The 13,470-nt window shown below is 42.0% G+C and overlaps 1 protein-coding gene across 1 annotated transcript in view; it reads right to left on the bottom strand.

Moving 5' to 3' along the window:
* Nucleotides 1-13,470, bottom strand: part of LOC122802503 (multidrug resistance-associated protein 1-like) — a 1,262,326-nt gene that overhangs the window by 507,971 nt on the left and 740,885 nt on the right. The window contains exon 15 of the mRNA XM_044072155.1: nucleotides 13,271-13,457. Within this exon, the coding sequence (XP_043928090.1) occupies nucleotides 13,271-13,457 (187 nt within the window). The remainder of the gene's footprint in view (nucleotides 1-13,270; nucleotides 13,458-13,470) is intronic.

Below are 13,470 nucleotides of genomic sequence, written 5' to 3' on the forward strand. Positions count from 1 at the left end.
ATTTTCAAAGTGCTTCAGTGGACAAAGGAAGATTGAGGGATCGTGGTTCAAACCTAGGACTACAGGATTAAGGTTTTTAGCCACTGTTAGTCTTAATTTCCAGTACTAAACTTCCAGACGTCAAACTCTAGATTCTCATGATTTTTTTTTTAAATAGATAATCGATTTCAATCTTCTGGGGTGAATACCATCAGATACGACTGTCCTAACTACTTCAAGCTGTTAAGCTGTAAACAGACTCAGCACTGCCTCCCCTGCCATAAGACATTTTGTGCGGTTTGCTTTAGGTTGCATTTCTTCTTTTTTTCTATTAGAGGGAAGATATATCTGCTCAATATTCCTGCCTTTTCTCTGTCACCCACTGCCTGATTAGCCTGCTTTTATTTAAGCATTAGTACCTCTTCTCATGCTTTTCTTCACGCATTACAACTAAAATTATTTTGTAGTTTTTAACCTAGCTTTCTGTTCCTCAGTCTGGCCATTTAATTTTGTTGCTTTTTGCAGTTTTACTGATGTTTTGATTTATTTTTCCATACAGCATTAGCTGATAAAGTTCTGCAGTTGTGCCTCACTCATTTTGGTTTCCTTGTGTTTCCCTACCTCTCTGACAGCTTATTTCACAGAAACAATATTTTCTGTTTTAATCTGAATATGGTGATTTGTTTTATGCAAAAGCATGCTGTCTCCATCTGTGTCCTTTCTGATCTTTTCACAACGTATAACAAATCTTTATAGAGGCACTCTCATTTTACCAAATCTGGCTTATCTAAAGGCCATTAAAGCAGTAATTATTATAAGTCCCTAAACTAAGCTAAACTAATTTTGTATTTTTAATCCTTTGTTTTTACGTCTATAATATGTACCTCATGTGTGTTTTTTAAATATGTATCCTCTATGAACATTGTACTGTACATATTCTGTATCTTATATGACTATTGTTCTGTTACAACATTGTACTGTGTGGAGCTTTTCTCCCCGGGCCTGCATTGAAAACAGGCTATTTTAGGCCCAGTCGGACATTCCTGGTAAACAAATGAAAATAAATAAAATAAATAAACAAATAATAATAATAAATCATATGATATGGTGGCCTCAAAATATCTAAAAACACTCAACAAGCTAATTAAACTCCAAGCACACCTAAAAGTTAAACTCATGACCTGTGGTGATATCCATCCCAACACAGGCTCAACCTGCCCACTCACTCCAATCCCTGACCTGAAGAAATCCCTACTACACAGAACCAAAGACTTGAATATCAGAAGTATCCTAAACAAAGTCCATGATCTCCATGCATTACTCTGCCTCTACTAGCCAACATAGTCATACTAACTGAATCCTGGCTAAAACCTGATAACCAAGATAATACAGTTACTGCACCCGGCTACAATATAATCCGTACTGACAGAATGGGAAAGAGGGGTGGGGGTGTAGCCATACTCTACAAAAACTACCTCAGCTTAGAAAAACTCAATATCCCAACCCCAGACCTATGTAACTCCGAACTCACCCTCACTAAACTAAAGCTAAACAAAGACAAACATGTTAATATAATATGTTGTTGTATCCCTCCAGGGAACAATATTCCCACTGCTGAAATACTACTCGAGTGGATAACTAACACCCTCCCCCAAGAAACCATCCTACTTGGGGACCTAAACAAACTCCACTCTCCCACATCAACCTCCACGGACTTACCCAACTCATATCTTCCCCCACTAGAACCGATAAAAAGACCAAACACCAATCCATACTTGACTGGATACTAGTATCACATCCATGCCTAATACCCTTAGCAGGATGTCTACCAGATACCCTCAGTGATCACTAAGCTACTTTTTTACTGAGATGTAAAAACCCCAGCCAACCGAAGTTACTGTGAGAGAAATCAGAAACAAAAAACTGTTCATCCAATCAAACTTTAATAACGACCTAAAAAGCTGTAGCTGGACCCCACTAAAATATTTAGACCTAGCTGAAGCAGTACTTTACTTTAACACAACCTTTACAAATATACTTAACCAATATGCCCCCCCTAGAACAACCAGAATTAAAAAAAAACATGCTCCATGGCTAACTCAGGAAACCAAAACATTCCTCAAAATAGAAACAAAGCTTGGTCTAGCTACCAAAAAACTAAATCTCAACAGGACCACCAAAAATTCCTTGAATTACGCAACAAAGCCAAAAAACTTATCAGAAAGGACAAAACCGACTATTACCAAAATATACAGCATAAATATATTAATAACCCTAAAAAGTTCTGGGCTGTTATCAACTCCGTGTTACAACCAGGCAAAACAGCTACCCCCACACCCAGTACATCTGCTAACCAAGAAAACATCCCCACACAGTTCAACAAATTCTTCACAGAATCTACCCAAGCACTTTCTGACAATCAACCCAGCCCTAACTACTCCATATCAACACCCTTACACTCTCCACCAATAGCTTCAACCAGTGCCCACAGCTTCAAAATAAACCCTGTACCCAGCAAGACCATACAAAAACTTCTTCTAAAACTCAAACCTACCAACCCTGCCGCTAACAAACTACCCACAAAATACCTGCAACTAGCTGCTGAAGCAATAGCCTACCCTGTCTCCATCCTAATTAACAGATCCATCTCTGAGAGTAGAGTACCCCTGCTGTGGTAAATATCTCATACTATTCCACTGCACAAAGGCTGGAGCTCTCTTGAGCTCAACAACTACCGCCCCATAGCCATACTACCCCCCTTATCAAAGATACTAGAGAGAGTAATCCACAAACAACTGATGAATTACCTCCTAGAAAACAAACTGCTATGCTCACAGCAGCATGGCTTCAGATCCTTTCACAGCACCACCACTGCACTTACTGCATTCACCAGTACCATTAACAATTTCGGCAACAACGGACTACTAGCATCAGCCACCTTCCTAGACTTATCCAACGCTTTGGACATGGTCAACCATGCGAAGCTCCTCCAATCACTATCCGCCCTCAACCTTAGTAACTCTGCAATCTCCTTGTTCAAGAGCTACCTAGACTGTAGGCAGCAAACTGTACTATGGAAAAACCAACTATCTCCACAACTACCTGTCCATCTAGGGGTTCCCGAAGGCTCCATCCTGGGACCACTGCCCTTCACACTATTCACCAATCAACTCCCTACCAGCATCCCCAATGCCTCAATAGTACAATATGCTGATGACACCACCATAATTTGCGCAGCCAAAACAATTGACCAGCTCCTCTCCCAAACACAAGAATGTTTTCCTCTAGCTGAATCATGGTTCATTAATAAAAACCTCATTCTTAATCCTTCCAAAACAAAATTACTCATCTTTAGCTCCCACAAAGCCACACCCTCTTCAGATAGTTTCTCAATCACCTCTAACAATAACACCACCATCTCCCCCACCAATCACACCAAACTGCTAGGTATGGAAATTGACAATCACCTTAGACTCGACCTACACATTTCACTTACCATTAAAATAATGCATAAAAAACTGGGCCTCCTCTATCGTAATAAATAATTTCTCTCCAACCACTCTAAAATAACAATCGCCAGAACCCATCTTCTATCCACCTTACTCTAGGCCTCCCCTGTCCTTACTTACCTCCGCAAAACAGACCTAAACAAACTAGATTGCTGTTATAACAAGATAGCCAGATTTGCCACAGACTCCCCCCTTTCGAACCCATCACTGTGAATCCCTCAAAAAACTAAATTGGCTAGAACTCCCACTATTACTTCAATTCAATCAACTATCTCTTGCACACAAAATACTAAACAACACAGAAAACACCCCAGCACTACAACACCTACTTCAAAATTACACCACCACCAGAACTTTAAGATCTATCTCCCAAAACCTACTTACGACAACCAGATTTAACAATGAGGCAGGAAAATCCATCTACAGCTACTATATTTCTAAAATCTGGAATTCCCTTCCTCCCCATACAACTAGTAACAACTCCTCAACCCAATTTAAGAAACTTCTCAAAGATCATTTCAAAAACAACAGACTCTGCTTTTGTCACACCCCAGGCTAGGGACATTAACCTCCCAGTATAGAATCCTGCTAACCTGTAATGTGCACAAAATCAGTATTACTACTATTACCTGACTAGAGAAGTATCTCTACTTCTAACGTCTATGGTTGGCAATGAAAATTTATCTAACATACTTTCACAACTGTAATCCTGCATAAGCTACCACTATATACAGATATACATGCACATCCTGACTCTCTCCTACAAATAAATGTCTGTAACCACCCTTCAATATCAGGACTGCATTGTCTGTTTATCTGTATTGCCTGTACTCTCTGCATTATCTATAGTAACTTCAACTGTTTTAGACTAAAAATGTATCTCCCTTCAATACCAGGACTGTATTATCTGTGTTATCTGTACTGTCTATACTCTCTGCATTATCTGTATTACCTGCAACTGTTGAAACTAAAAATGTATCACTTGGAGCTTTTCTCCCTGGGCCTCCGCTGAAAATGGACATGTATCCAGTCGGACCCTCCCGGTTAACAAATGTAAAATAAATAAAATAAATTGTGGGTCTCTGGATCTTAGTCTAGAGGAGATGTGGTCTCTGACAAATATGGAGACACCACCAGAGTTTCCACAAGATCAGAAGGTATATTAAGTGCAATACCCTTGTACAGACTGTTTTTTTTTGTTTGTTTTTTTACATTGAAACTTTTTTTTATTTTGAATTTAAACAAATTCTCTTTAACCACACACACATACACACACACACGCACGCATGCATACACACACACAGACACACACACACACACACACACATGCACACGTGAACATATTGGGTCGCTATGATGTGAACTGGGTTGGCATGAGTGGATATTCATGTGTGTGCATGTAGAACAGAAAAGGGCAGGGCCATTAACGTACAACAAAGTGCCCAGAAGTCAACAGTAGATCCATGGGACAGACTGGTCTCTCAAGTCCAGTTGTTCATGTGATTTACTAGGTTATGTTTAAGGAGCCATCCCCTCACCCCCAGTCCTACCTAGAGTTTGGGAAGGACCATTATGAGGTTATCTGCAAAGCAATGAACTGAAAAGCAGACAAAATAGGGGAGCGGAGAAGCATAAAGAACAGACAAAACAGGGGAAACAATGTGAGGATAGTATTAGTACAGCTTGCTGTATGCATTTCCATGTCATGGGGATTCCTATACAGACATGAAACATACCAGATACTCTTGGGGGGAAATGCTCGAGGAGCAGTTATGAAAAACAAAATGTGTTTTAAATGCAGAGGAGTACCAAAGCACATCTATGTATAAGTACAACAAGCCATTATCAAAAACTTTAAGCTGCACTAGGAAAACAAACAAACAAAAAAAAAAAAAACATGTAAAGAATAACTGCCAAGAACAGGTGTAAAACACCTTCTGGCAAAAACAATGAGTTACAAAAATGCTGATCCCAGTTTTACCAGAACTACTCACGGGAAGTTCTGGTAAAACTGGGATCTGAAAACTCAATCTTCCAACAAAGGACTTGAAGTAGTTTAAAGGACTGTTATAATATTCGCAGGTACAAGACTTTTTAAAGAACCTGTATCAGGATGAGGCTTGGATAACACTTTAAACGCTAGATGTATTTTATTTTATAGCCAAGGCCATCCATAAGCCAGACACACAGGGCACCCCTCACCATCTTCCTAAAGAGTCAGGGTTACATTTTTTTATTTACCCTTTTGTTGACTGGGTTAGTCCCATTAGGGTAGTAGCTTCTTTTCAGCGGAGACCAAAGGCAGTATTTATACTAGTAGGGTAAACTTGGCCAGGGCATGCGGAACTTCCCCTACTCTTTTGTATAAGTGCCATGGGATCTTTTATATACCCCTGAGCTACTGCCAACTCAGGCAGGGGGCCTAGGTTTAATATCTTATCTGAAGAATGAAACACTCAGGAGTACAGCACCTCTTTATGCTATACTGCAGTGTCCGTAATCGATCTACCTGGTGTAGGTACATAACCCACAGCCTTCTGCACCAAAGATAAATGTGCTACCTGTTGCTCCACTCTCACTGCATATTTGCACTATTAATTAACATATGAGAGACATAGCAGAAAGATAGCACAGGAAGGTTGCTGCTGATAACACAGATGATTAATAGTGTTAAGTATGAGTGGAACATGTATATATATATATATATATATATATATATATATATATATATATATATATATATATACACACACACACACGATAAAAAAGAAGTGTGGACCACCAAAGAATTATATCCAGAAAAAAGGCAGTAATAAACAAAACAAATACTCCATGCTTCCACCAGGTCGAGGGTTAAATCCTTTACTTTCAGTGACAGAAACAGATAAACTTCTTCAACTTAAACCGTCCTTCTTCAGATCTAACTAAACAAACTATTAGCTGCAATTTATATTCACCAGCTACCAATGAATAGCTCATAATAACAGTGCAACCAATAAAAATAAGCATTCCCACATCCAGTCAAACATAAAAACGCATAAAAGAACACTGGTGGCATGTTTAACAAACAACCAATCCTTATTATTCTCAATATATCTTGAATCTCTGGTGGAGGCTACAAAGAAAGCAGACTTTAGAAGTTATAAGTGGGGGCAGCAAGAACAAAAGTTAACATTACATGCAGATGATCATAGGAGGTTACTAGACTAATGGCCCTGGGGCCCTTACAAGCCTAGCCAAGAGTTTATCCCCAAAAATGAACTCTCAGTCAGCACCTGTCACCCCTGTCAATGAGGAACAAAGGTGGAACCCCTGGGACAAATTTGTGGTTTCCCATCCACTCATCAAGGTTGCACTTGAAAGGGTCAGCAAGGTACTCTGTTTGACATGTATGGGAAGTCTATTCCAGAGAAGGGGCAGCCTCTGGGAGACAAACCTGTCTCTCTCCAGCTGGTTTTGTTGATGTATATTAGATTTAGGCCTATCAAGCAGGTAATGTGCGAGGAGTTAAGACTTACGGATATGGAGCATCTCTAGTAGGGCAGGGTCCGATATTGCCTTGTAGGCCAGGCACAGATCACCTCTGAGCAATCTGTATGATACCGAGTAGAGTGATACTGATTTAATACAAGAAAAAGAAAAATAATCTGGTTCCACTCAGCAGTGAAGATCAATATGTCCTTTACAATAAAGGACATATTGATCATCACTGCTGTGTGGAACCAGATTATTTTTCTTTTTCTTGTATTCTCTGCTTTTGCATCTGATTCCTTATTTGCTTCAAGGACTGTTTTCGTTTGATACTGATTTAAGCCTGTCCACACAGGACTGATGTTGGAGGTCATGGAGTCTCTTTGTGAGGTATTTCTGTGGCCTTTCCAGTTGGTGCAGGTGTTTGGAGAGGTACATACCAAATGGGGCATTATACTCAATTATAGGCTTAATAAGGGAGGAGTACAGAGAACTAATACCGTCCTTTTTTTCTGGATGCAATCCCTTTACTTATGAGATGAAGCAAGTAAAAGGCGTTTTTGACCACTGCCACCACATGATGGTTGAATGTGAAATTTTTGTCAACCTGAGTACCCAGGTCTTTCACCACAGGTTGTGTGCTTAGGAGATTGCCATTGATGTGGTAATCAGTAGGGGCCGTGTTTTTGCTGAATGGTACGATAATACATTTTTATGCATTTAACTTAAGACCATGACTTTGGCACCAGTTATTTGTAGCTGTGAGACCCTCATGCAGTATGTTAACATCATTTGGGGAGTCAATGACAACACCCAACTTACAGTCATCTGCAAACTTGGATCAGCCACAGGCCCTTTTGTCTTTGCCTGGACCTCTGAGAAGAAGATTCCAAACAGTAGGGGTCCCAGGACAGATCCCTGGGGAATACCACTAGTGACAGGTCTGCTGTTGGAGGTGGTGGTGCCTATTTTGATCTTGTGGGTCCTATCGGTGAGCCAGTTGGCCACCTACCTGAAGAGATAGGGATTTACGCCAAGTTGTGTTAGTTTTTTGATGATGCCCAAGTGGGAGATTGTGTCAAATGCCCCAAGTGAAGGCAAGCTGTATGTACTGACTTTCCCTTCATCCAGGGCCTTGGTGAAAGTCTCAAAGTAGTCAACCAGGTTCAATAGGCAAGATCTGCTCCTGACGAATCCGAACTGGGTAGGGTCAAGTGCTTGGAGATTGCCTATGTCCTTGTTTATGAGATTCATAATAATATGCTCCATGGCTTAACAGATCAGACTTGTCAAGCTAATGGGGTGATTTCTCAGATCAGTAGTGGCACCACCTTTGTGCAAGGGGATGACAACGGCAGTTCTCCACTCTGCTGGAATGATGCCTGTAATTAGGTCGTGGTTAAACAGGGTGCTCAATGGTGAAGCTAGTTCTTGCTGGAGATGGTTCAGAATACAGCCTGGGATACTATCAGGTCCCATGGAAGCTGTGTTCTTTGCCTTGGATAGGGTCTTTAACACCTGATCTACAGAGATGTGAGGTGTGGGACAAGTATTGGGGATGTCGAATGGGCCTTTGGGGTGACAGGGGTGAAGTTTGCACGGAACCTATCAGCTTGCAGGTTGGCTAAGTCAACAGGAACAGTATAAAGGGTACCATTAAGTACTAATTTGGAACAAACCTGGGCTTTGCCATGAAGGTTCCTGATGTAACTGAAGGACTTGCATTTTCCCTTTGTTTCGGAGGCTAGTTTCAACTCATAATTGGCTTTGGAGGTTTTCACTAGTGATCTAATTTGCTTGTTGAGGCTGAGGTGGGAGATTTTCCAATTTAGAATTTGGACCTTTTTACCCTAAGATAACAGTTTCTTCCTTTTGTTGTAAAGCCTGTTGATAGAGGATGTCCACCAGACAGGTTTGTGTTTCCTTGAGGAGCAGGTTTTAGTTCTGCTGGGTATGGCTGAGTCCATGCAGTTGTACAGGTGTTTCTATACTGCACTGGCTTACTGTTAAGCATAGTTGTCTGCAACCTTTGAGGGGGGTGGTGGTGTGAAGCTACAGATACCCTCCCTTAGGAGGTTGTAGTCAACTTTTGAGAAGTTTTTTAGTCTGGTTACAGTTGGGGAGGGGTTGGGTGGAACAGAAACTTCAAATGAGAGATCGATGATCTGATCTCACCAGGAAAGAACATACTATGGGAGTGGTGCAGCGGTCACCCATGTTGGTAAGAACCAAGTCCAGAATGTTATCCCCGTGGGGGATGAGACAAGCTGGTTTAGTGTGTTAAAACTGATGAAGTCAAGGAATCGTTCAGTGAGTGCATTAGTGCAGGAATAGTTCACCCAGTCTATGGTGGGTAGTTGAAGTCATCAAGGATCAGGGCGTTAGGGGGTACCTTGATGGAGTCAAATAGGTCCAGGTAGGAGGAGTGGGTGTGCATGGAGGGGGGGTCTATAGCTGGCTATAACTTGAATGGGTGTCTTGTCAACTGTCAGTTGTACCTGGAGTAATTCCAGTGCATCATGCTGGCAAACCATTCTGGAGGTGTGCTTGCCTATAATGATGATAGAGACTTCACCACCTTTAGTCTTTCCGACCTCATTTTGGAATGATGTATTGTTAACAATGATTAATTGTGATCAGGATCAGGAATAGGGTGTGGCAGATACTTTAGGCATCTGGTAGGGTCTCTGGGTATAATGTGAACCAAGAGAAAACAAAGATAGTAAGAGTGAGATCAGAAGAGCACCAACAGAGAGGGAAGGAAGACAGTGTGGGGATCCAGGAAGAGATAATGTATCTGGGTATATGATTAGGCCCAACAGTAAATCAATCAACAAAGGGTACACATAATCGAATATTAGAGAAAGCAAGAGGTCAGCTGCTGAAGTGGGAGTGATTGCAACTGGAACTGAAACAATGAGTGCAAACTTTAAAGCTGTTTATAATGTCACAGTTTGTGTAGGCAGAGCAAAGGTCACTGGGAGCTACCAGAAGACACTGAAGAAAGTGAAGCAGTTGTTTAGAGCATTTACCTGATGTGGCAGGCGGGTGCAGGTAGAACGGGAAACAATGACAAGTTGAAGAGTGGAGGGGGATGGGGGGGGGTGCCCGGAAAACAATGACAAGTAGAAGAGTGGAGGGGGGACGGGGGAGGTGCCTGAGAAACAATGACAAGTAAAAGAGTGGAGGGGGGATGGGGGGTGCCCAGGAAACAATGACAAGTAGAAGAGTGGAGGGGGGACAGGGGGTGCCCGGGAAACAATGACAAGTAGAAGAGTGGAGGGGGGACTGGGGGTGCCCGGAAAACAATGACAAGTAGCAGAGTGGTGGGGGACAGGGGGTGTCTGGGAAACAATGACAAGTAGAAGAGTGGAGGGGGAGGGGGGGTGCCTGGGAAACAATGACAAGTAGAAGAGTGGAGGGGGATGGGGGGGTGCCCATAAAACAATGACAAGTAGAAGAGTGGAGGGGGGATGGGGGTGCCCGGGAAACAATCCCAAGTAGCAGAGTGGAAAGGGGAGGGGGGGGCCCTGGGAAATAATGACAAGTAGAAGAGTGGAGGGGGACGGGGGGTGCCCAGAAACAATGACAAGTAGAAGAGTGGAGGGGGGACGGGGGGTGTCTGGGAAACAATGACAAGTAGAAGAGTGGAGGGGGACGGGGGTGCCTGAGAAACAATGACAAGTAGAAGAGTGGAGGGGGGACAGAGGGGTGCCCAGGAAACAATGACAAGTAGAAGAGTGGAGGGGGGACGGGAGGTGCCCAGGAAACAATGACAAGTAGAAGAGTGGAGTGGGGACAGGTGGGGTGCCCGGAAACAATGACAAGTAGAAGAGTGGAGGGGGACAGGGGGGTGCCTGGAAAACAATGACAAGTAGAGTGGAGGGGTGCCAGGAAACAATGACAAGTAGGGTGGAGGGGGGCGGGGGTGTCTGGGAAACAATGACAAGTAGAGTGGAGGGGGGACGGGGAGGTGCCCGGGAAACAATGACGAGTGGAGGGGGGACGGGGGTGGCCCGGGAAACAATGACAAGTAAAAGAGTGGAGGGGGGACAGGGGGTGTCTGGGAAACAATGACAAGTAGAAGAGTGGAGGGGGGACGGGGGTTGCCCGGGAAACAATGACAAGTAGAAGAGTGGAGGGGGGACGGGGGTGCCAGACTTAAAGGAAAATCTTCAGGAAAGAATCTTTTTAAACGTTTTGTGAACAGTTTATTGTAAATACAAACCTGAATGGAAAGACAAGATCTGCAGGAGAGAAAGGGGTAATCTTGAAGATGAAGATTTTATTCACTATTTATTAGAAGAGCTGCCACTTCAATGGTTGAGAGAAGTGCAAAATGTATTTCAGAGAATATGGAACAGGGACAAATTTAAAAGATGGAGGGGGTTGTTTTGACAATGGGGAAGGGTCTTGGGAAGAAAAATCAAATGAAGCAGGAACCTGGAGATAGGAGAAAAAAACAAAACCAAAATAAGCTATGTGTTGGTTGGAGTTGTTAGAAAATAGGACGTATAAAGACTAGGAGCTCTTAAAGACGAAATACGATCTGCAGGAAAAAACAATTTGGGAATTTCAAGGGATGAACAATAAATCGAATAAATTACAGGTCAAACAAATCAAATATCACAGAAGCTCAGAATAACAGAAGTGGATGACAGAAGGTTAGTAGGTAAAATAACTAAGGGACTGCTATGAGTAGCGAAGAAATGGGCAACGGGAATTAATAAGGAGATTACTAAAAATAAATGGAAGATCTGGGAAAAGGAAGTGGAGGGAAAGATGGGTCAGGAAGAGTAGGAGCAAATGGTAAAGATTCCGAAATATCTTTCAAAAGCAAGGAAAGTTATAGTTTTTGCATGGAAATGCTTGCATAAGTATTTTTATACCCAGGTGAAAACAGCTCAAAGCCTTCCAGGAGGGGTAGGTAGATGCTGCAGGTGTGAAGTAAGAAGAGGGAGCTGGACATGTGTTTTGGGAGTGTGATACTCTCTGTATGTTTAGGAAGGATACGAGAGATGGCCAGATTCTGGATAAATAACAAAAAAACGTTTTCCTGTTGGGGTAAGAGGATGGGATGAAACTTTTATTAAAGGAGCAGGGGGATTAACACTAGTGGGAAAAAGCAGTGACCAAAAGACGGAAGCAGCTGAAAGTCCCAAGACAACGGAAGTGGTGAAACTGTAAAGTCAATGGCAGGCGGAAGAACCAGAAAAAAAACAGTAAGTAAGTAAGTAAACAAAGGGAAAAGTGTTAATTATAAAAAGGGAATATGTGGGTAGTACAGAATCGCAGATGTAGGATGGGAGACTCCTTGTGTCCAAATGTGTGGAGGAGAAGAATCCTCAGTATAAATGAAAGGGGGACATAAGTAGTGAATATAGTAACAAATACTTGATCATAAAGAAAAGATATGCAATAAAAATAATTAAATAATGGAGAACCATAAACATGTTAATCAGGTTTGTAATAGGGTTTAAGTGTGTGGTTTACATATGCTAGTTAAAGCTTCTTTCTTTGTTATTGTTGTGGGTTGTTTAATCAATGACTGATGAATAAAAAAATAAGATCTCTGGGAAATGGTGCATTTTGATGCCTCACTGCAGACATCCCATTCAGAATTAGAGAAGTGAGAGTGTGTTATACCACTAAAAGCTGCCTGCAGGGGAAGTACGGATGTTTCGTCAGAATATCAAAAGCAGTCTGTAGCTCAAAGGAAAAAGCAACCACAATGGTATGAAAATGAAATCAGGCAGCAGTAATATGGCTGTGGGAAAGTGCGTTGCCAGCCCTTGTACTAGTTCTAATCACCTGTGACGCAAACTGCCAACTCCATGCTAGTGGACTGTAAATTATGTCCCACCCATTTATTTTCTGAATGCGTACAAATGGTATGCAGGTTTTCACTATTCAAACCCACTGGGAGCCTGGGTAAGGGGAAATGTCCATCCAAGGTTCCTTCCAGGTACATCAGCTTTTCATTATTAGGCAACTAAATACTAAAAAATTGTGAACTGGCTTAAAGTGAACATGTTTCTATCAATGGATCTTACAGACTGGTGGGCAGGTGTACAGCTGACATGATGCCAACTAGAATGATGCACATTCTGTTTTACAGCCAAGTTAGGATGTTTTTTTTCTTTAAACATACTGTTTGTAACTTTCTGAAATACTGTCCCCTTTGATCTCACAGAAAATGCACACACACACACACACACACACACTAACAGAAATAACACACAACTATCTAAGTCAGAGTCCTCAAACTCATTTCCTGTTCTTATACTGTCACAAAACTTTTTTTTACTCACTTTCCAGAGCTGCTCTGCTATGGTTTCCTTTTTCCTTGCTGAAGGTCTCCAGGAATTCAGCAAAGTTCTGCCTGTTTGAAAGAAGTTCTTGATATGTTCCCACCTCTGTTATTCTTCCGTCCTCCATCACCACAATCTTGTCTGCGTACGGTAGGACCGTTAGGCTGTGAGTCACAAGAATGCGAGTCTGCCAGCAAAGG

This window comes from Protopterus annectens, chromosome 5.part0 (assembly GCF_019279795.1).
Source record: "Protopterus annectens isolate FY-2018-M chromosome 5.part0, PAN1.0, whole genome shotgun sequence".
In the NCBI taxonomy this organism is placed as follows: domain Eukaryota; kingdom Metazoa; phylum Chordata; order Ceratodontiformes; family Protopteridae; genus Protopterus; species Protopterus annectens.